General features: G+C 43.8%; 4 protein-coding genes and 1 pseudogene across 4 annotated transcripts in view; 2 read left to right on the forward strand and 3 right to left on the reverse strand.

Annotated features, from left to right (window-relative positions):
* Positions 1 to 1,851: 1,851 nt before the first annotated feature.
* LOC143004231 (U2 spliceosomal RNA) lies at positions 1,852 to 2,004 on the forward strand (annotated as a pseudogene).
* A 416-nt stretch (positions 2,005 to 2,420) lies between these two features.
* On the reverse strand, positions 2,421 to 3,253 carry gtf2h5 (general transcription factor IIH, polypeptide 5). Its single transcript, XM_076155054.1, has 3 exons — positions 3,179 to 3,253; positions 2,832 to 2,922; positions 2,421 to 2,616 (listed from the first exon to the last, which is right to left on the reverse strand). The coding sequence occupies exons 2-3, from the start codon at positions 2,864 to 2,866 to the stop codon at positions 2,436 to 2,438; spliced, it is 216 nt and encodes a 71-aa protein (XP_076011169.1). The 5' UTR covers positions 2,867 to 2,922; positions 3,179 to 3,253; the 3' UTR covers positions 2,421 to 2,435.
* A 188-nt stretch (positions 3,254 to 3,441) lies between these two features.
* Positions 3,442 to 9,526, reverse strand: serac1 (serine active site containing 1). The gene is made up of 17 exons (XM_076155126.1): positions 9,432 to 9,526; positions 8,557 to 8,657; positions 8,401 to 8,437; positions 8,159 to 8,301; positions 7,582 to 7,671; positions 7,014 to 7,145; positions 6,793 to 6,914; positions 6,546 to 6,674; positions 6,269 to 6,382; positions 6,022 to 6,184; positions 5,733 to 5,883; positions 5,498 to 5,639; positions 5,257 to 5,357; positions 4,919 to 5,016; positions 4,589 to 4,771; positions 4,351 to 4,494; positions 3,442 to 4,253 (listed from the first exon to the last, which is right to left on the reverse strand). The coding sequence occupies exons 2-17, from the start codon at positions 8,648 to 8,650 to the stop codon at positions 4,117 to 4,119; spliced, it is 1,980 nt and encodes a 659-aa protein (XP_076011241.1). The 5' UTR covers positions 8,651 to 8,657; positions 9,432 to 9,526; the 3' UTR covers positions 3,442 to 4,116.
* Positions 9,527 to 10,010: 484 nt separating this feature from the next.
* On the reverse strand, positions 10,011 to 12,589 carry myct1a (myc target 1a). Its single transcript, XM_076154875.1, has 2 exons — positions 12,086 to 12,589; positions 10,011 to 11,191 (listed from the first exon to the last, which is right to left on the reverse strand). Exons 1-2 carry the CDS (start codon positions 12,138 to 12,140, stop codon positions 10,638 to 10,640), a joined length of 609 nt encoding a protein of 202 aa, XP_076010990.1. The 5' UTR covers positions 12,141 to 12,589; the 3' UTR covers positions 10,011 to 10,637.
* Positions 12,590 to 16,062: 3,473 nt separating this feature from the next.
* Positions 16,063 to 21,196, forward strand: part of LOC143004071 (nesprin-1-like) — a 32,558-nt gene continuing 27,424 nt past the window's right edge. Inside the window, exon 1 of the mRNA XM_076154913.1 lies at positions 16,063 to 16,129. Within this exon, the coding sequence (XP_076011028.1) occupies positions 16,063 to 16,129 (67 nt within the window). The remainder of the gene's footprint in view (positions 16,130 to 21,196) is intronic.

Below are 21,196 nucleotides of genomic sequence, written 5' to 3' on the forward strand. Positions count from 1 at the left end.
TACTAACAGCTATGGTGCTTTTAAACTAAATGGCATATAAAGACATATCTGAATAAAGCATTTAAAAACCACATTTAAGAACAGCAACACAAAGTACAAAATACAAAATACAGATTCAAAAATAAATAATCAAGATAAGAAAAGTCATAAATGCAGTAGTGGAGTGGCTCTATAAAATAACTCAGGACACATGAATCTAATTTATAGCAAGATGGATCAATCCCTAACTCTTTTCACTTTGCACAATATCTCCACCCTGAGGGCAGTAGCTGCAAGTGGATGGGGGCCAAAGGGAAAATGAGAACTTTGATGCTGCTGACTCTCTTTCCCCTAGAGAAGGCTGTGTAGAGCTGACAGCAAGCAAACACAGACTGAGCAAGGTAGATACCAACTTGCTCATTCTCTTGACCCTTGACCTTTGTTAATGGTTACTGCTAAAGCCAGCCTGATGGGGAACTGCTGCCTGACAAAGATGAAGGGAAGCTCATCATTTTGGAATCCTGGGCAGGAAGTTCCTTTGATTCATTTGTCCCTACTACAATCTCGCACTGCAATCTACTTGCAAATCCACACAAACAACCAACAAACGCGCTCTCCAAAAAGCCTCCAGTAACATCTTACCCTTGATATGACCCGTGTCGCTTTGTCTGTTTCTTCCAGGGATCTTAGGGTCCAGCGCCAATCACTTGTGATTTACAAATTGCAAATGGTTTCTCTTTAGTATTTGAATGGTTTTCCGCTTCAGTCGTGATGTCATTATAGGGGGTTGCTAGGGAGATTATGTTCTTGTCAACGTGACATAATTCATGATGTCATTATGCTGTAGGAGATTATATTTGTGTCAACTTTGACATCATTTATGATGTCATAGTTCCCATGATGTCATTATGGAAATTGCCAGTGTGGTTCTTGTGTCCTTTTAGTGATGTAAATAAAAAATAAACCACAACCAACAACAAAGAGACACAGTAACCAATTACATTAGTAATAAATAGATAAGATAATGAGATAAGTTGTAACACACCATGGCCAGTCCAGATGTAACACACACTTTCCAGTTGGAGTGGCAGGATGATGGTTGCCATGGTGATATGACGATTGGGGTCAGTTTGCAGGTTGAGATTTCAAAGCCAGATTGGGTTTTGATAGCTCTGATTGATTGGCACAGCTTCACGGTACCAAGAGATGAAGTAAAGATGATCCTTCTCATTGAATGCTTATGTAATGTAATCAGTGATGCTGGGTGCCTGCATTGATTACTGTCACCTGCTCGCTGATCAGGTGTGGAGTTGAAAGGTGTCTCATCATGGCTGTCAGATGGAAAGTGCTGCAAGATATAATGAGGACTGGATAAGTATAGACTTTTTTTTGAATCAGAATTTTTTTCAACCTCCTCTTATTACAGACCTGCTCTTTTTTCCATGTTTTTTTATCATGTGCCTGGCGGATTCTTTCTAGGTGCTTTTTTTTTTCCATCTATGTGTCCATAAAGTAATAAAATGCAATGTATAAATGTATTTTAAAAGAATTAAACTTATGTTAAAATTAAAGTTAAAACTTAAAAATGAACAGTGGCTTTGATTTACTGGTGATGGTCCTTTCAAATTAATTTTATCTTATGTTATCTTATCTTAAATTGGAATTTCCACAGGCTACTTAATGATAGTAGATCTCATTATATTGTTAATACATCACGTGAGACCAGCAATTAATTATTTTTGTGATATAAGGTTTTAACATTAGTGCACCACATTAAGAATTCATCTCGAATATAATCTTTTCCCCGTGTTTGTTGGTAGAGGTTTTACGTAAAGAACAAAACACTGTAGATTTAAATGATAGTTGGTACGCGTCCTTTCTTTGCCGCCAGAGGGACGCAAAGATACATTTGTTTTTTCAGATATTGGCTTGATTTTTGGAGCATGGAGATGAAATAGGGGCTTGCTCCGTCCACTCCACGCATCGACCTGGTATTGCAGTACCTCCAGGAACGGTGCACCCACTAACACTGTCAAAAGAACTGATTTGACTGTACGTGGTATTGTGTTTACGGCATTATATCAGTAGTATTTAGAGTTCACACTGTAATTGTAATCTGAAGATGTGTCGGTAATTTGCATTTTCCTTAAGAACCATTATTTATTCAGACATTGCTGGACGACGTAATGGTACTGGTGGTTAACTGTTTATAGAAAAAAATCATACAAAATGTTCCCCGTACTAGTTATGTTATAGTACAAACCCTCGATTTGTAACCGTAACTTACTTGTTGGTTGAAGTGGTGACTAGTTCATAAAACCCTCAAATAAAGTCCACAAACACAAGTTGTATACAACATATTTAATAACCATCCCTTTATTCATTCATTCATTCAACCACTGTACAAATCACGATAATATAAACACAACTGAGAGAGGGAATGTGTTATAGTGTTTTTATTTCTGCGTGATGGGAAACGAATTCTGGTCCATTAACTCTCCAACTCTCTCCTGCAGAATCTGGACCACTTCAGCCAGGATGAAGACGTGCGTGTCGTCAAGGTCCTGCAGAATGAACTTCTTCCCCAGGGCCGAGGTCTCGTCCAGGTAGAGCAGGAACTGTTTCATGGCGGGATCACTTAGATCGAGGACATGAAGGAGAAGAAGAAGAGTACAAGTGAGAAACAGGAATGACGTCACCTTGGACAGAGAAGCAAGACCCTTATTTTAAAACGCACATATATCATTTCAGGACATAAACGAATTACATCTTTAGCAACAAACATTTTTGGAATTATTAGTTGCATCTAGTTAAATTATCTGCCATTAGAAAGGTGAGTCAGTAATCATTACCATTCAACGAGAACTCCTTTGAGGACGTTCACCATGTTGTCAAAGTGCAGGAATCTACCGGTTGGTGCCAAATATAGAGAAAACACAGGACCTGCAAAAGAACAAAAAGGTTACAAACAAGACAAGACAAAGTGTTAAAGGGAGAAATGACGTGATACTTGGTTTAGCTACAGCAGCTAGCGGAAGGAGACAGGAGCTAACGCTAATCTGAACTTGTTGCCGCTAGCAGATGCGATAAATTAACTACGCTTCCTGTGACTTTCCACATATATAGTACAGAAACAGTTCAAGTAGATGACAAACGGTTGCCAGTAACTGACGCAAGAATAAAGATGAAAGACGCCAACCTGTGCGCAGTAGCTGCTCGTTTGTTAGCCAACGCCAAACGCTAACAAAGCATTGTGGGATGTCGTACGGTGCGTGTCGAGGGACAATCTTGTGAAAATCAAAATATATGCACGTGTCATAGGAATTTTAGTGTAGAAGTGTATTTTTGTGAGTAAGTTTTGTACTTTAGCTGATAGCTGTGATTTATATTTTTCATTTACACTCCAAAATACAGCAGTAAAAGCAATAAATTCAAACTAAAACTTAGAGAAATATGCACATGAACTAGTAACATTCTTTATTTGAGGTGGACATGATTGGCAATTTACAAGATTGTATCAAGTGAATGTATTGCTAGTTAAAATCTGGAGGCAGAGGTTAAAACATTAGTTCCAAAAAAATAAATTAAATCAACTTATTTTCACACAGGTCCATTTGAGGTAAGGCTTAGAGAGAAATACGATTTGGCACAAAACATGTCAGTGGCTTAAAAAAAATACATAAATAGAAATTTGTCTTTAAAACGATTAAACGTCTCTAGTTAAAAACACTATAGTAGTAGTATTAGTAGCATTAAAGTACAGTATGTGCTGAAGCTGAAGCTGAAAAAAGAAGAAATGTGCAGGCAAATAAAATCGAAAGCTTAATCTTTGCTTGCTTGTAAACACAATGATGCTATGTAATTCAACTGGTATACAGTGACTTATCAACGTAAGAAGATGATGAGAACAACAACAATAAGCACCCTGGTTTCTTTGACTATAACTGACAGGTCTTCAAGGATATCAGTTATAATGTCAAACACATTTTATTTTCCAATAAATAGCTTTGCAACTATGCAAAATGTGCAAAAAAGGTGAGGCAGTTTTTCCTTTGAAATTCATCCGGAAAGGCGATGATGGCGCCCTCTGCCATTTCAAGTGTAGGTTGTGTATGTGTTCACCACGCAGAGCTCATGTCAGTGGCCAATGCAGTTTTGCAGCGTGTCGAGGATGAACTGGAGGCTGCGCTTGTACAGGAATGAGTCCTTCTTCTCTGGTTTGCAGATGTTGAGGTGATCCATGTCCACCTCGATGAGATCACCGATGCCAAGATCTGAAAATGGGAGACGACGCAAGAAGTAACAAAATCACAGTTACAGCGTTTATGCAAAACGTGTCACATTCACCACGAGGATTGGTGTTTTACGTACTTGCTGACTGTGTTGGTACAACCAGAATCCTGATCATTGATCCGATGTTTGTTGGAAGCGTCTCTGCAAAGCTCAGCACCTTGAATTCATTTTCTTTAGCAATGTTCAAGAAGTTCTCATTTAAATTGCGCAGTGCCGGGGAGTCTTAAAACACACAAGACAGCAAATCACAGTCGGTATAAATGCATTCTTTACAAAAAAAGGAAATTAAAATATGACCTGTTCATCATTCACTGACCTTTACAAAGTTCTCTGACCTCTACAGAGGGAAAGAGGAGATATCTGACATTTACAGAGTACTCAGCCATGAAGGTTCCGTGGTGAGGGACGCTATAAAACATGATGCCCTTGGTGTTCTTCAGTAACCCTTCCATGTCTGGGTCTTCCGACGCATCAAGCAGCATCTTCTTCACGAGCAGCCCTGACGTAGAGATGCACAGAAAGGGAGGACGACACATGTAATCGAGCTTATTTTACGTGGGGAGAAGCACATTACACAATAAAGTCTTAATATGTGGAACTGAACAGAGCATTATTAAGCTACATGATACATGATAACGGATTATACCTCCCATACTATGCGCTACCCAGACCACAGGCCTCTCTCCGACCCCTGCCGACTTCAGCTTCTTCAGCAGCTCTTGACTCCTGTAGGCCAAGGACTTCCTGAGAAGACAAAAGACAAATTAACAGAATTACTTATGGGTACGTTTGGAATAACAGCATATATAAAATTGTGGAAGTGTTGCTGTGAATATTTCATTAAGAACAGAATATTTTGAAAGAATAAACGACATAATGTGCACATACATGTCATAGGGTCTTATTAGAATCGTTACCTTAACCACAATAACAACAACATTTGAAACAATGTTTTCAAAGCTGTGACATTATTGGACACCTCACCTCTGATTCTCAACAGGACACTTGGCCATCCAGTCACTCAAATGGCTGTCATACTCCACTGACAGCACTCTCACATTTGGACAGTCAGCAGCCAGCCATGCCTGGCGCAGAGGGTAAAAGGCAATAAAAGCAAAGCGTGCAATAAATAAAAGACAAGGTTTGTATTCAGGGAGAAGACTCAATTATTCCATAAATACGCCACAACATTACATCGAGCGTGCTCCGGGGAGGATTGTCTTACCTTTGGCCAGCACTCTGTGTAATCTTCCTTGTTCCCTGCTGCCTCGTCTCCCTCTACAATATGGCGGTCCTTCTGGCGCCATGTCTTAAAGGCTGCCCCCAAAATCCCATGGATGAACAGAACGTCTGCTTTAATTGGCCGACTGGAAAGGAACAAATTAGCAAAGTTAAAATATGACTAAATGACTTGTATCGTAGGCGGTTCTATCATGTATAATCGAAAATTCTGTACCTACTTGTCACGAGTCTGTGGGTGGAGGACGTAGACTCCATCTGCGTATTTCTCATTCACCGTGTCCCTGTCCAGGTTGGCTAAAGCCCGAGCGGCATGAGACGCCTGCATGACGTGAGGCGACTTCACCATCTCAGCCAGGACCGACACCCATCCTGAAGATGGAGGAAAAAAGATTAGGTCCGTTAAAACAGGGATCTTGTTTATGTCGTCAACCTAAGCCATTAAAAACTATTTCACGAGAACACATGAAGATTAGAGCCTCGGTGCCTCTATGTAATAAACGGCCTTACCAGACTGAACGATGGCCTGGTGGGTACCCTCGTTCAGTGCCATGTTTCCTATGATCCGAACAATGTTCCTCTGAATCTTTGGGGAGTCTCTACGGAGCTGGAAAACCCTCTGAAGGAGCTTCAGACCACCGTTGGCAACGATGTAATCACAGTGGCTCTGGACCTGCAGACAAGACGAGCAGGTCAGTAAGGGTAAAAGGTGGAACTTTAAGCAGATCGCGTTCAAAATCCCAACGTCTGCCTTTACCTTGGAGTGTTGTACTAGCGCCTGTAAGCAGAAGGACTCCACTTTCTCAGAGGGAACGGTGGTGAGGCTCTGAACGTAAGGCAGTCCGTTACCGCCGAAACACCACAGACCGCCCTGCAAGGCCCAGAGGATTCGAAGAGAAGAACTTGTAAAGGGTTTGCACACACGATTGATTGCTGTCTTGCTCCTGCTATTCCGTGTTCCCGGACAGTTACATTCCTGGAAACATTATGTATGATTGTGTCCATGTGTGCACCTATACATCTGACTTTATTACCCTTTGCGCTGCCAGGGACTGACTGCTCTCTCTGAGGGCCAGAGAGGTGAAATACTGAACACATCTGTCCACCTCAGACTGAGGCAGACATGCCAGCAGCTGCCTCAGTCCGTCCTCCGCTGAAAACCCCTGCAGAAGGTGGTACACATCTAAATTACTTATCTTATATACATACACATGGGAAATGAAGGGAAGGAAAACTGCGACAACCCCTATTTGTTCAGACAGGAAACATAGAGATACATACATCCTCCAGGTCAGGCAGTGAAGGCGGGGGCAGGAAGAAGCGCAGGTCTACCTGCGGAGTCCGGGCCAGGCCCACTGATGTTCGCTGGTCCATAACTTGAGCTGCTGTCTGGTACTGATAGTCTGTGTTAATCAGAAATATGTGTGTTTACTAATCCTAGTTCATTTCATGTGACATGCGTGAATCTAACATGATGTCTCACAATGTTTGACGTATTTTACCATGCCAGTGGCGATTGTCTGCCAGCTCCTGTACAGCCTGTAGCCTGATGTCCTTATTGGCTGACTGTGTCCTCTTCAGCAGGACCCACAGTGCCACCTCATGCGGGTGGGCGTCCACATGGCTAAAATGCTCTAAATACAGAACAAAAGAATTGGCTGAATACTTTGGCGAAAGTGAAAAGCTGTTATGTGAGGATTCCTTAATGGGACTGAGAGACTAGAATCCAACCTGAATTTATCTACCACAACATATAACTAACAGCAACCACCAGCTTCAGGCGTCTATGACAGCAATGAAGTTACAAACCTTGTGTCATCAACTTGGAAGCTATTAGTTATTCAAAGTTGAAAGGTGAGTATTTGATATCTTACACAAACATGACTTGAGTGTTCAACTGTCACTCGTTGTTATGCAAAACCGTGCAGCCTCTCTACGTATAAATGAGCCTTAAACCAATTCCTTCTGAGAATAAATGCATAATTACACTCTGGTTTTCACACTGTATAATTTGAACATTTACCAGGTAAATGTTCTGAAATGACATTTTACATTTATTTTCTGTCTCACCATCGAGTGGTTGAAGAAGAATCCTGGAGGACATTTCCAGAAACCGTCTCGCTGCTTTGTGAAGCTCCCTCCTCGATTTGTTTGTAAACTCTGGAAGAGACACAGAATGGCACATCACATTTCTATCATTTGTATTTCAAGTAAAGTAAAGCAAAAACAGTCATATCATAAAACAAAACACACAGTTCTTTTTCAATATAGACTGGAGATTGTTTGCATTAAATGTATGAACCTTGGACCAGTGGAAGTGAGATCACTCAACAGAAAGAAGAAATATGTGGGCAGGAAAGCCAGAGAGATGAAGGAAGGAAGGAGAGAGAGAGGAAGTAATGATGACAGACGTCACCGAGCACCTGGACATCGCAAAGTCAAACTGGAAATCATACGGGAAGCAACCGAAGCCACTCAGCAGTTTTGCCCGACACACTCCAGCTGGCCGGGCCGGGCAAAATTACTGAGCGAGGTCAACATTATATGTAAAATTGTTGAGTTCTCCGAACAAATAACCTCTACATGTGAAGGTTTGTTTGGAGTTATCTGAGGACACAAAAGGATCCAGATGGATGATAGTCATTACCTGCAGCAAGGTTCTCCTTTTCATCGGAGGGAGTGGCTCTCAGATAGATGTAAGACTTGTACTTCTCCTGAAGGATTGCCTGAGTGTCAATTGTTACAGCCTTGTCCAACGCCACCACCTCATAAGTAATAAACAGGCAGCCCCTGCAGAAGGGGTAACAGATAAGGTGTATGGCATCGACAGGAAGTGGTTTTCACATATGAAATGTGGTTATCTCAGAGAGAAGGGAGACACTGACTCACCCCAAGACAACTGCACTGGTCACTTTAGCAACCTTCCCTAAATTACAGCAGAAAATTATTCATATTATAGAAGGCAAGGAAAAACAGAAACACTTACATCATGCATGCGGTGTCGTTTCTGAAGATCTCTTCAGTCAGTTATGTCCCATAACTCACCTAAAGTCCTCCACTGTAGGGCTCTCTTCACACCTGGAGCACCGACCGTGCTCAGTCTCCGACAGCGGATCAGACGTAGGGCCGCAACAGACATCCTTCACCTGCAAGTTCATCCAAGCAGCAGGTAGAATGAGTTTATCTGATCCATTGATTAGTTGAGACTGGACAGAGGAGCAAGCAACAACTGAACATGAAACTGAAAACATAAACGGAGTAGGTTTGGGCTTTCAAAACAATTGTTGAGACAAAACATGCCAGTCTAAGTGGCTACAAGACTATTTGCAGTCAAATTTACTGTTTTGAGGAAAAGTTGATCAAACTTTCTCTCATACAGGCGCGACACTTACAACCCATTTACTGCACAGAAACGTAGCCTTCATAGCGTCCTGACCGAAAAGTGGCTTAAGTCTAAAGTTGAAATAAGATACACAGACTGAGGCAAAACTGAGACAAACGGTAACATATAAAACTCAAACAAATTTCAAACCATTCAGTCAACCCATTTTCACGACTGCTCATAGTTGTTTTTGCACAAAATAACGCGCTAGTCGCGCTAGCTAGCTAACGAGGGGCGACGGCTCAACACAAATAGCGTTGTTCTAACTCGGAACACAATCCCCCAAATTGTCCGTCGGAATTGCACAATGTTTGTATCAGTTACACTTCAAACTACTACTAATGATACACACATCTCTCCTTACCCCCAACACACACGCTCACTCACAAGGCTGACGTTAGCGGTTAGCAGAAACACCAGGAAGCTAATGTTTACCTCTCGATCATTCACTTTAAATGTAGCTTTAGGGCCTTCAAACTACTCGCAAACGTAACACAGTCGAGTGATCGGGTTAACTTTCATTGAGCAGTTACATTACCTTTATTAGCGGGTGATACACGTGGATTAAAGCGCTAGTGTAGCGTCCTCTGACAGCTCCAGGTAGGTAAACACACCAACTCTCGGTCTCTCAAATATTACGTCACCTGTTACAGTGATACAGTAAGTTTCCTCACGTTTCTGCTAAATATAACCAAAAGTATCGTGTTCTGTTGCTGAAACGACACATGTATCGTTACTTTAAGTTGAAGAAATGACGAAAAAACGAAACATAAAAATAACTGTGAACCTTTATGAAGAGTTAACTTCACAGTGAGCTGCTTATTCTGGTGTGTGTTTAGTTGTATTACACTATTATATTTGTGTTTACCAGTGAGTAATATTACACAACTTCTAACTCAACTTCAGCCTGAAGCCAACAGTAGAGAGTAATTAGCACAATGTTAACGTAACTTGATCACCAGAACTTAGAAATGTTGTATTGGTTGCATGACTGGACTGAACAGTGTTTGTGTGACTCAAGTACACAGCTTTTGTATGCAAAAACAGTTTATTTCGATTAATTTATGTGGAGATTTCGATCAAACATACAAATAATACACTCTCTCTTTTTGCACACACACACACACACAGACACACACACACACACACACACAATGAATTTATAGCTATCTGTGGCATCTCATTGACACATCTAGTTAAGGAATTACAGGTTTGCACAGAGATGTGTCTATTCAACTTTGTCTTTCTGTACTTACACACACACACACACATTTTGCTCTTGTGTGCATAGGTATCAGATGTCGTTGCAGGCTGGTCAGCGGGGACAAGCAGATGGACGCACTCTTGCCGTACATCCCAGATGCCCGACCAACATACGGTACATTCCCTGCTTTGTCTTGATTCTGTTCAAGCATCAACATCTCTTTTCATAACCAGGCATTGTGGAAACATCTGTAACTGCTGAGCGATTCGTCATATTTTCCATCAGTACTGAATGATGGCAGGCAAATGTGTTTATTTCTGCAACAGTAACAAATGTAACAAATCAGTAACAAGAAATACCAAAGTAATTGCTTGTTCAAATGTGACCCCTTCCAAGAGTAGTGCTGTGTTGGGTGATCTTCTCTTCCATGTTCTTTCTACCTACAGAGGATCTTTCCAGTATGTTTCAATGTATTCAATACTCGGCTATGAATCCATTTTCAGCTTCATGTAGTCTCAGTTCCTCCCCTGCTGCTCCCCCTCAGGTGCATGTCTCCTGGTAAGCCCTAATAATGCTCTCGTAAGCCGGAGGTGGGGTCTGAGCTGCATGGAAACCCCTCAGATTGCTGTTGCCCCAGAATGACTCGGGTCTGGATGGGGCGCCAGCTGAAGCCGACTGGGCCAGAGTTTGAGCTGATCCAGTTGAGGTGGTCAGGGTGGGCGTACGAGGCAGTGTGGTCTGACTCCCCTCCTCTGCCTCTCTGGCAATTTGGCTGCACTGGAGAAGAGGGTGGAAGGTGGAGGCCCTGAAGCTGGATTTACGTCCCATCGGGTCCACGTGGTCCGGGGAGGAGGTCTGCCGGTGGAAGCTGAAAGCGGCGCTGACCAAACTGTTGTTGCTGCGCCGGTCGTAGCTGCTGTTGCGGTTGAAGCCTGGACGGGGACGGGGAGCGGTGCGGGACTGGTGAGGTGGCCGACGGGTGATGCTGACAGAGCCTGCCCTGCGCCTGGACATCCAGGTCAGGATCACATAAATCAGGGCCCCTAAGACCAAGCCCACTGCCATGGACACACAGAAAGCTATGATCAGAGGACCTGTAAAGAGAGAGACAGATACAAAGAAGGAAGTTATAGAGATGTGCTGCTGTATGTATTGTAGCAGATCATCCTCAGTATTCTTCTCTTCTTATCCCTGATTTACACCATAATAACTACTGTATCATCCACTGGGCAGAAGCTGTGTCCTTACTAGGATGTCAAAATCCCCGTTTTGCCAACAGCGTCTTGCAAGATGGTGCCCCAATGAGAATATAATGACAGACCAGCCTCTTTTATGTTTACCAAGGCTTTCTTAGACAACACACTGATTACATTTCTCTCCCCACAAAAGAAGAAGGAGTGCATTTTTTTCCCTCGCTGCTGCTTTCGGCCTGGAAGCAGTCGAGCCAACATCAGCGTGCCGGAGAGTGGAGAGTGGAGAGTGGAGAGAGAGAGAGAGAGAGGGAGAGCGAGAGCGAGAGAGAGAGAGAGAATGCAGCGGCTAAGACAAATCCCACTGGACCGCTGCCAGGGAAAACAAATCAATTTCCTTTCAATACAGTTAAGCTTTACAAAGCGTGAACCTACGTTGCCATCAGCCCATATTTCCACACTGTTTTTTTTTCTTTATTTTCCTTACTTTCAGAAAGGGAAAAGCAGACAGTGGTCAGAAATCATCTGGAAATGACATTGGAGAGAACTTCATGGAAAAAACACTCCACAGCAGAGTTGAAGTTAGTGTTACATTGAACAACAAAACAAAATGCTTCTTGAAATATTCTATTTAATAATTTGATTAAGTTTTCTTTACAGCAAACCGGGTCCACATGCTGTTGCTATTGCAGGCATCATTAAGACGCTGAATTCCTGACAGAACAAGCGGAGCCAAATTAGACGGACCACATCTGAAAGACCAGGAAGAGACGGGAAGTTGGGGGGGTAAAAACTCACCCGCATCAAAAGACTGAAGCATTTCCAGAAAAAGGTTTGTGTTGTTCTCGGCCATGACGTTGTCTGCTCTGCCAGAGGAGAAGAAGAGAGATTGAAACACATTCAGACTGTCTCTTAGTCTCTCTTCTTCCCCCTCTCCTCTCTCCTTTCCTGTCCTCCGTCTCTAGAGTTCCCTGTCTTTCTTTCTGTTGACCTCCCCTCTTTCCTGTTCTATCGCTTTCTCTCCCCGTTCTCCACTTTCTCTGTCTGTGCGTCTCTCTCTTTTACTCTTTCTCTTACTCTTACTCTCACTCTCTCTCTCTCTCTCTCTTTCTCTCTCTCCCCCTCCCGGCCTATACAGAGGGAGACTCAGCCCAGAGGCACATGGGGACTGGCGGGTAACTCTGGCGGCCGTCTTGTTTATGGAAGCGGAAAACTTCACTGTCACATTTCCTGCTTTTCTGCTTGAATTTAGCAACAGGAGTGGCTTATCTATCCAGGACAGAGATCCTGGAGGTGGGGGGACACGGGGTGTTGCTGTAATCACTTCCTCTCACATCATTTCCTTCACGTTGATTAATGTACAGTATCACCCTCATAAATCCCTGTCTGACAGCTTTCACCTTGGGACAGTCCGGTATCCTCAATTGTATTTTTTTCTCTTACAGAAATGATAAACATCTCAGCTATTCTCCTATTCTTCCCTTCCAACACAGAGACTACAGTTGATAGTTTCTCCAGGAGCTGCACCAGCACTTATGACGTCAATCACAACTCAGCTAGGAGTGGATAGTAGCAATAACTGCCTAATAGTCACAATAATCATCAAAATGAGAGTTTGATCTGAGTATTTCTGCCTGATCTGATTTCCTGCATCTTTGTTAATAAGCTCAGTATTTCCACTACGTCTGCCAGGTCAGTGGCGTCTGAATTGGACGTCTGTCTTACTTTGGTAGATCCAAAACAAACACTGGGCTCTGATAAGATATATAAGCAGTAACGCCGTCGCTATTTTTCACTTTGAGGTTGATGTCTTAATTCAACCCTAGAGCCACAAAGAAGAATGAAAATAGTATTTTGAGAGTTGATCATAAATTAACTCTAGCCTCGACCTCAGTTTAGAACTAACCCTTATTCATCGGGACAAATAGATCGGAGTGTTTTGGGGAGTGTGTATGAGAAAATGAAAACCTTCTACCTTCAGTGTTATCAATGGCAGAGAAAGAATGGCAAAAGCTGCAGCTTCCTTTGATTGTTGGCCATCCAAAATAACCTGCAGGCTCTGGGAAATACTATGTACTGTTAAGGTTAACATTCGCTTGTAACAGTAGATGATTTATGAATTAAGTCTTATTTGGAAACTAATTTAGAAATCGAATTATTTGATTGTATTGCTCTTGTCAATGATAGTTGGTGGCAAAAATGCTGCACTGGGCTGTTTGCTCATAAATTATGTACAGAGGAAGAACACTAGAGGGAGACAGACACCATATGTAATGTCGTTTCAGCAAGTGTCCTGAAACCCCTACACGTCCACTTTGAAGCTTTGACCCATCAATCACACAAGCCGGCCTGTTCCAGAAAGTCTATACTTAACGGCTCCCAGGTTAGCATATCGACATGTATTTTCCCATCAAAACCCATCAACTCTTCCATAACTTCCATATTTTCATCTCAGTTATATTTCTGCATGTAACAGCTCAATTTGTTTTACAATGCAGTATCGCCTTTTTCAGCAATATGTTGAAGTAAATCAATCAAGCTAAAAATAAAACACGGTGCCTCAATCGAATTGAAAATTGGCTGAGAATGTGTCACACGTGTTACCATATTTACTCCCTGGGGGATAAATCAAATTCAATCCAAGCTGAAATGGGCTTTTTATATGGACGTATTTGCAGATTTGCAGTTGTTGAAGAGTGCTTCTCCCTCTGGCATTGTGCCATGCATCTGTGGGAGAGAGGTCTATTTTAACATGCAGGTTGACAATGGCAACTTTCTTATGAGATTTTAGAAAACTGCTGACTGTGTATGAGGGAGATTAGCATTGGCAGTTTGGTCCCTGCACTCTGGCTGCAATGATTAGATAAGAAAGAGGGATCTTAACACGGACAGGTCTGGCTATTTCACTGAGAGGTTTCCCTGTTGACCCACGTGCTTTGTCTCTGGCCTGACTGCTGCTGCTGCAGCGGCGTCTCCTCTTTCTCCAGCTGAGTCCGCCAGGTCCTGCGGGGGCCCGGACTGTAGAGGTCACCCCGAGCCGAGCCACTGAGAAAATGCAGGAATCAGCACTTCACTCCTGCTGCAGAATAGAGGGCCAATCCAAGCAAATCCTACAGCATTGCAATGCACTGTGGAGAGAAACCGCTGATACTTACAATCTAGGATACATATAGGAACATTTATGAAGTCAAAGTGCTGATTTAGTTGTCATTTTGTGGTTTGGTGGTTAAACTGTCAACGGTGATTGAGTTGCCACTGTGCAACACTGCAATCATAAAGTGGTATTATTCACATTATTTCTGAATAATATATCATAAAAGGGCTGAGATGATCATTCATGATGTTTACACTGCCCTTCCTTGCATCTCTAATTTTACTGAATGAACCAATGGAGAGGCCAGCGTGGCTCTCTTTCAGCTCCCTTAAGAGCTCTCCCGAGATGATGAAAGTACTTGTGTAATGGGATTACACATTATGATAAGTGCTCATGGCTTAGTGGTACATCACACGTCTATTGTGCGTTTCTAACAGCAGTATTGATCTGCTGTGGGTTAGCATATCCTAGATATATAATTTTTCAGCGTGTATCATTGGCATGGGTGTGTTTCGATGATTGATTGATGTCTTGACTCGCAGGCTTTGTCTCTCAGATGCAGATGTTTGCATGTGTCTTCAAATGTTCTAAAGTGACAATCCACTCTGAATAGTATTTGGCATCTTTTATATTATAACATTTTAAAGAGGTGCTTTTATTTGTCGGCTTGAACAAATCTCCTTAAGCCGAGCAGCAGACAGGATGTAGTGATGATGTCATAGGTTAAGTCCCAGAGCTATTACATGGAGAGTGAATAATGGATCGGGTCCCAGAATGCTGCCATGGTGATTTATTGTGATAGAGGCTATTTCCTGATGCACAGTCTGCTGGCACTGCATTCTGATAACACACTCGGTGTTAATATCTCAAACCAATATTCTGTTTTTAGTCGCAAATTAATAGTCAATGGTTTGAGGTTAGCTTGAGGTTCTGATTCCCAGATAAGGGGCAGGGAGGGAGGAGTTGTTTCTGTTGTTGTTGATTTTACTGTCCAAAGTCTTCAGGATCAGTTTTAAGGTGGAATTATTCTTCAACTTGGTGTTTGCTTTGTTCAAATTCACATTAAGTAAACTATGCACCATTACAGATGACGTTTGCTGCATTTGGTTCTGTCCTCTCCCTTTATTTCCCCTCTCCCTTTCTCTCTCTCTTTTACACACACACAAACAGAACACACACATCTCTAACTGTGGAATCAGCATCCACGCTGCACCCTATTGGTCCCCACACATCAATGAGATTGCCGGAGACGTCGGTTTTGATTGGACAGCAGGTGGCAGTGCACGCAGCATCCGGCAAGCTGTCCTGTCTGCAGAAGTGAAAGGCTCAGGAGAGGGAGGGCTCCACTGAGATGTTCAAAACACACACACACACTCGCTACACGTTTTTGCAGGCACACACACACACACATGCGCATGTACTGTACATCATCGTGCAGGGAGGAGCTAGAGAACGAGAGGATTGCAGGCTGCAACAGGGATGACTTGAGGAGAGAGACACAGCAACATGGAGCAAACTCCGTGTCCTTAGGCTGCAGTCAGGTGGATGACACATGACTTTACTACAGCACAGCTTCAGTCCTGATGAGAGCGCGAGATCCTGCAGGGGTGACACAAACACACACACACACACACACACGCAGGAGTTGGGACGTTACTTTGGGTGACATCAAGACCGCAGAATGGCATCACCAAGGCACCAGGGGCGCTCTGCCAGGGACATCGCCAGTGTGATGCAGAGACTGCAAGGTAGGCGTAGAATGCTTACTCACTCACTGCTCCTTCAGGGTTTGCAGCATTTTTAGAGGTGACCTGCGAAAGGCATGACACAGCAAAACATGCCGAGTCAAAGGTATGTCACAACAACAAACGTCTTGCGTGCTTCTTCTTCTTAGTCACAGCCGTGTGTGTCTGTTTGTAATCTATACGTCGTTGTAAAGTTTTTAAAGCTGATGCATGTGACGTAACTGCAATGTCATGTGATGCAGTATTTGCAGTGTTTTCATTCAGTTCCAGCGTATTAGGTTGTGTTACTGTAAAGGTCAACTTTTGAGTTTTTTTGCTCGTGAGTGAGAATGCAGATGCTGGTGACCGTACACAATGTTCTGTTATGTGATGTATTGAGTGTGACCACGTGCGCAGGATTGTGTGTGTCTTCTGCGTGTGTGTAGAGAGGGAATCAGACAGCAACAAACCTAATCCCCAGCCTATTCTTCTCTCTTTACTCAGCATCGACGTCTTATTTGCCTCCGTTCTTATGACAATACTGTAATTATGCCAGTTATGCTATAGATGGCATAATTAGGATTGTTCCTATGCTCATCCGTGCTTTCCTTTCACCTCTACTCTAAATGTTCTTTCCTTTCCCGATTGTATACTCAGCCTAAATCAGTCCTCTCTTACTCATAGTAGTAGATAAACGTGTGCGTATGTGGTTATTGCAGTGTCACCATCTCCGTCGTAGAAATGGTGCGTGCGGTGTGTGTGCCAACATCACACACCGCACGCTGGCAGGAGCAGATTGATGATGCTCGCGAACTAGCAGGAAAGTCAGGTGACAGTGGAGCCTTGTGATGCAATATGGCTGCTGCCTGTGCGGCTTCTGAGGTGGCAGTTTGTGTGAAAGCTGAGAGCAGCATCACAGCACCGGGGGCAGCAGGCACGTGGCTCCTCTGCATCACTGTTTTGCAGGTATACGGGGGGCGCAGGCTCCAATCCCAAGTCATTTATCCTCTCATTTAGCTCATTTTAAAAGCCTCCCCTAAGACAGATATGATACATTAACCCGTATTCTGTGTGGATTGAACATCTTATCACGTCGGAATAGCGTGAAATTGTTGTATTATCTAAATTGGTAGGTATAATTAGACCATCCACCAGGAGACAAAACACTCTTTTGTGAAACTGGATTAAATTTAGTTTCCAGCTGGGTTGAGGTAACAACGTGTAGCTGAAGAGAATTGGTCGCCTCCAGGGGGCCCCGTGTTTGTAGCCACCTTTGGTTGTCTCATTTAACACTGTGAGGCAGGACATGACACGGGCTGTAAATAATGCAATTTTGCCCCAAGTGTGGCTTTGTTCCTAAAAATAGACCTGTGACTGGGTTTTGTGGTGTGGGGTGTGTCTTCACACCAGCTGGTGAAGCCTTTATCTCGCCTTGACCAAGCAGCCCCTGTTGCTTTTTGTCGATGTCTTACGGCTTACGCGCATTTTTAGAGAAGACGAGCCTTGTTGCCGTGGTAATCCTTACAGAGGTATGAAGCGAGGATGCGTGCAACAGAGGATTTTGTATACAAATGAGGTCTTTGTCCATGGAATGACGTAACCAGTTATGTTTCATCTCTTAAAATGACAAGGAGCCATTTGTATTTTCTTATTTCATGGACAAAATAAAAAAAATGGCTCTTGGACTCTTCCCTTCAGAGACATATGGCTGCTTTGATGGCGCTTTTCACCTCTGACATGTGTGTGTGTGTGTGTGTGTGTGTGTGTGTGTGTGTGTGTGTGTGTGTGTGTGTGTGTGTGTGTGTGTGTGTGTGTGTGTGTGTGTGTGTGTGTGTGTGTGTGTGTGTGTGCGTGCGTGCGTGCGTGTGTGTGTGTGTGCGCGCGCGCCCGTGTATATGCTCTGTTCTAAGTGGATGATGACATCTGCCAACTTCCAAGGTCAACGCAGTGACGTGATGTTTTTCTCTGAAGTGTTCTAGTTTCCATAAATCCCCTGGGAACTGGACAATAAAGATGTTTAGTAAGAAGACGAGCGCCACATGTTTTTATCTGAACATGAGACACGACAAGCATGTTGCTCCTTATTGTGGGTTCACTTGTTCTCTCAGTGTTTCTATAGCTACAGTAAGTCATGGGCTCCGTCCCAAATGACAGCACCAAATGAAATTAATGTTCTCTTTGTTCTGAGTAGCCTGTGTGTGTCTCGCGGTCGCTCATTTGTGTGTCTTTGCGGTGTGACAATTGGGTTAGAATCTTATTAACTATCACTTTAGAGTTAAATATAGGTAATCCAACTCTATTTGTAAATGCCTTTTAAAGCCTGATTGGATTAACAGGAGGATAGTGCTCTCACATTAGTCACATTCCACAAACCCCAAGGTAGCATGAAATGAACTGTCCTGGCTTCAGGCTCAGTGTGGCACGGGGCGATTTATTTTAATAAACTCCTCCACACAACAATCCCAACTTTCGCCCCAGTTTTGGGAGTGTGTGTTTCCCTTCCCGTTCGGTGCACCTCTCTGTCACGGCGAGAAAACAGCAATTAGTGCCACCATATGGTAGAAGAACGGCGAGGCTGCTTTGAACACCTCCAAGCCTGAACTCCTCCATATGCCGTGGAATTTGCCCGTTTGTTCTCTCTCATTAACGAGAGGAGCAACACACCGTTTTTTCCCCCATTTCCATTTTTCACCTGTTTTCTCCAAAGTGGGCGGCGGCAGAGGCAAAACTATTCCAACTGACGCCTCCGGGTTTTACCGTCTGCTCGCCGAGAAGGCAGACATGTTTGGATTTCGTCGTCGTTGGGAGCACCTGCCCGGGAGTAAATCGCAGCGTTCTCTGGAGTGACCACAACTCCAGATATCCTGTGGCGTGGCCCCGTTTCTCTACAAGCCCTGCTTATGTCATTTTGGCCAAGAAGGATGATGATCAGACAGAGAAGCCAAGGCAGAGGAGAGGGCAGAGGGCACAGCCGGCAGAGTTGAGAACATCTGGAAGATATTAGCAACTCACGAGTGCCACAGTGAGAGAGTTAGGGATTGATGGGATCGGCTTGGAGCGCCGCAGCGGGAAAAGCAAGAAAATGAGACGGGACGAGTAGGAGAGAGAGAGAGAGAGAGAGAGAGAGATCATGCCACAGTTCTTTTTCCGGCTCCCTGTGGCATGTGGAACTGGCACCCATTCCTCAGGTTGGCACGGAGCCAGGGTGACATCCTGTTGCCAGGGGCGACGTTATGGTTCAGCCGCAGCCAAAGAAGGCCCGAGCAGACGGTCACCTTGAGCCATGCCAGCCGCCTGTTTGGTTCTGACACCCCCATTTATCGTCTACGGCTTTGGACACCATGCAAACACACACACACACACACACACACACACACACACACACACACACAAGCAAGCAAGCGCGGGTGTTAAAAATAACCATGATGCATCTTTTTTTTTTTTTCTCGCCATCATACCACTGGGAGTCAGCAGTTTAGCTGAGTGGTTAAACAGACACACAACAACTCTTCAAGCGCCGCCGGCCCATTAGCATGAGGCTATTACTGTGTGTATCCTCGTAGCCGAAGCAATAAGGCCGGTGTGGGTGTGGGTGTGTGGGTGTGTCGGTGTGTGTGGGTGTGTATGTGTGTTTGTTTGTGTGATCGAACTGTGGCACGGGTTGCTCTTTACTCAGACGCTTCCTCTCCTTGTCTGGTCCAGATTGTGTTTATGACCGGTTGCCATAGCTGCAGTCACGCGGCGGCCAGCGCAGGCCTTTTTCACCCTACGGGGCTTATTGGCCGTGTCTGGTTTAGTTACGCTTCTCTAACACAACATTACGCTTCACAGAGTTTGTGTGAGCGCACGCGTTTGTGTGTGTGTGTGTCTGTTTGTTGTCTATTAATGGGTGTTTGTACTGACCCTGGTCTCTCGGTAACAGCTTTTACTACAGATTAGATTATAATCTCTTCTCTTCTGCCAGTCATTGAGGGTTTGTGTGACACATCACAAGATTGGATCAACAGGGGTCCCACCCGTACAATACAGGGTGCACCAGCCATTATTTACTCCCAACCGCCTTTCCGAGCTCTCACCTCAACAAAGGTCAAGTGTATCCCATCATTAGCTTCATGACAAGGAAGGAAAACCACACGCATGAGCGCTTTTTAACCCTCACCCTTGTCTCCCGGTTGCATTACCCGGCGATGCTCCTCTACCGCAGGCCTTAGGAATGTGTAGAGAGGTCACGTGTTGCCTTGTGTGGCCAGCCGCTGCTTTATATGCACTTTTTTTTGTAATTACTTCAAATCGTGAGGGGAGAGATTGAGAGAAAGAGCCATCGTGTTCGTATTGATTCAGCTTTCTTTCCTGCCAAGGCAATGAAAATTCCTTGTAAGCATTCCTGCCAGTTTGGACATCAGGTGATTCGGCTGAACTTCTCCTGGTTAGATTGCTTCATATCTTGGCATTTGGTGAAGCCTGAAAGAGGCAGGAAAATACTTATATGTTCAGAACCCTTTAATTCCATTTCCCGCTGACCAGGATGGGCCCGGGATTAGAGATTCCACCGTGACTACAGATTCCCGATAGTGACGCTCCTTTTGGCATTTGTGTTGAATCTCTGTCAGATTGAGGCATCAGATAGTTTTGATGGACGCGCACAACAATGTCCTCACAGATAAATGCAGACATCTGAGAGGAAGAAGAAAGACCCCGTGTCTCTTATACTCTTACAGTCTCATACACGCTCTTATCTTAAAACCACAGCGCCGTCCCGTTTCTCACCTGTCACAGAGTGATTGGATGGTGGAGGATTCCGCCTCTGGCAACCTATTTAGCACTTGAATGTTTTTAAATAGAGGGCAGATCGTGATCCGTTGACCTTTGAGAGGTCAGCTGGTCGCACAATACTATGATTTCACCGGGCAGAGGTAAGAAGGTATTTGTAAGCAATTCCCCTTATTTTTTTAAGCACCAGATGGATGGAGTTTAGTGGTAAAGATCATTGAAATTCAAATCTTAAATCCCTTTTCTCACTCATATTATCCGGTGTCATAATCCCCGTCAGCTGGTATTTACCGTCTTCCATTCAGAACGGACTTTACTGAT

Source organism: Genypterus blacodes, unplaced genomic scaffold (genome assembly GCF_046128005.1).
Source record: "Genypterus blacodes isolate CSIRO-AG114 ecotype Tasmania unplaced genomic scaffold, CSIRO-AGI_Gbla_v1 ptg000064l_1, whole genome shotgun sequence".
In the NCBI taxonomy this organism is placed as follows: domain Eukaryota; kingdom Metazoa; phylum Chordata; class Actinopteri; order Ophidiiformes; family Ophidiidae; genus Genypterus; species Genypterus blacodes.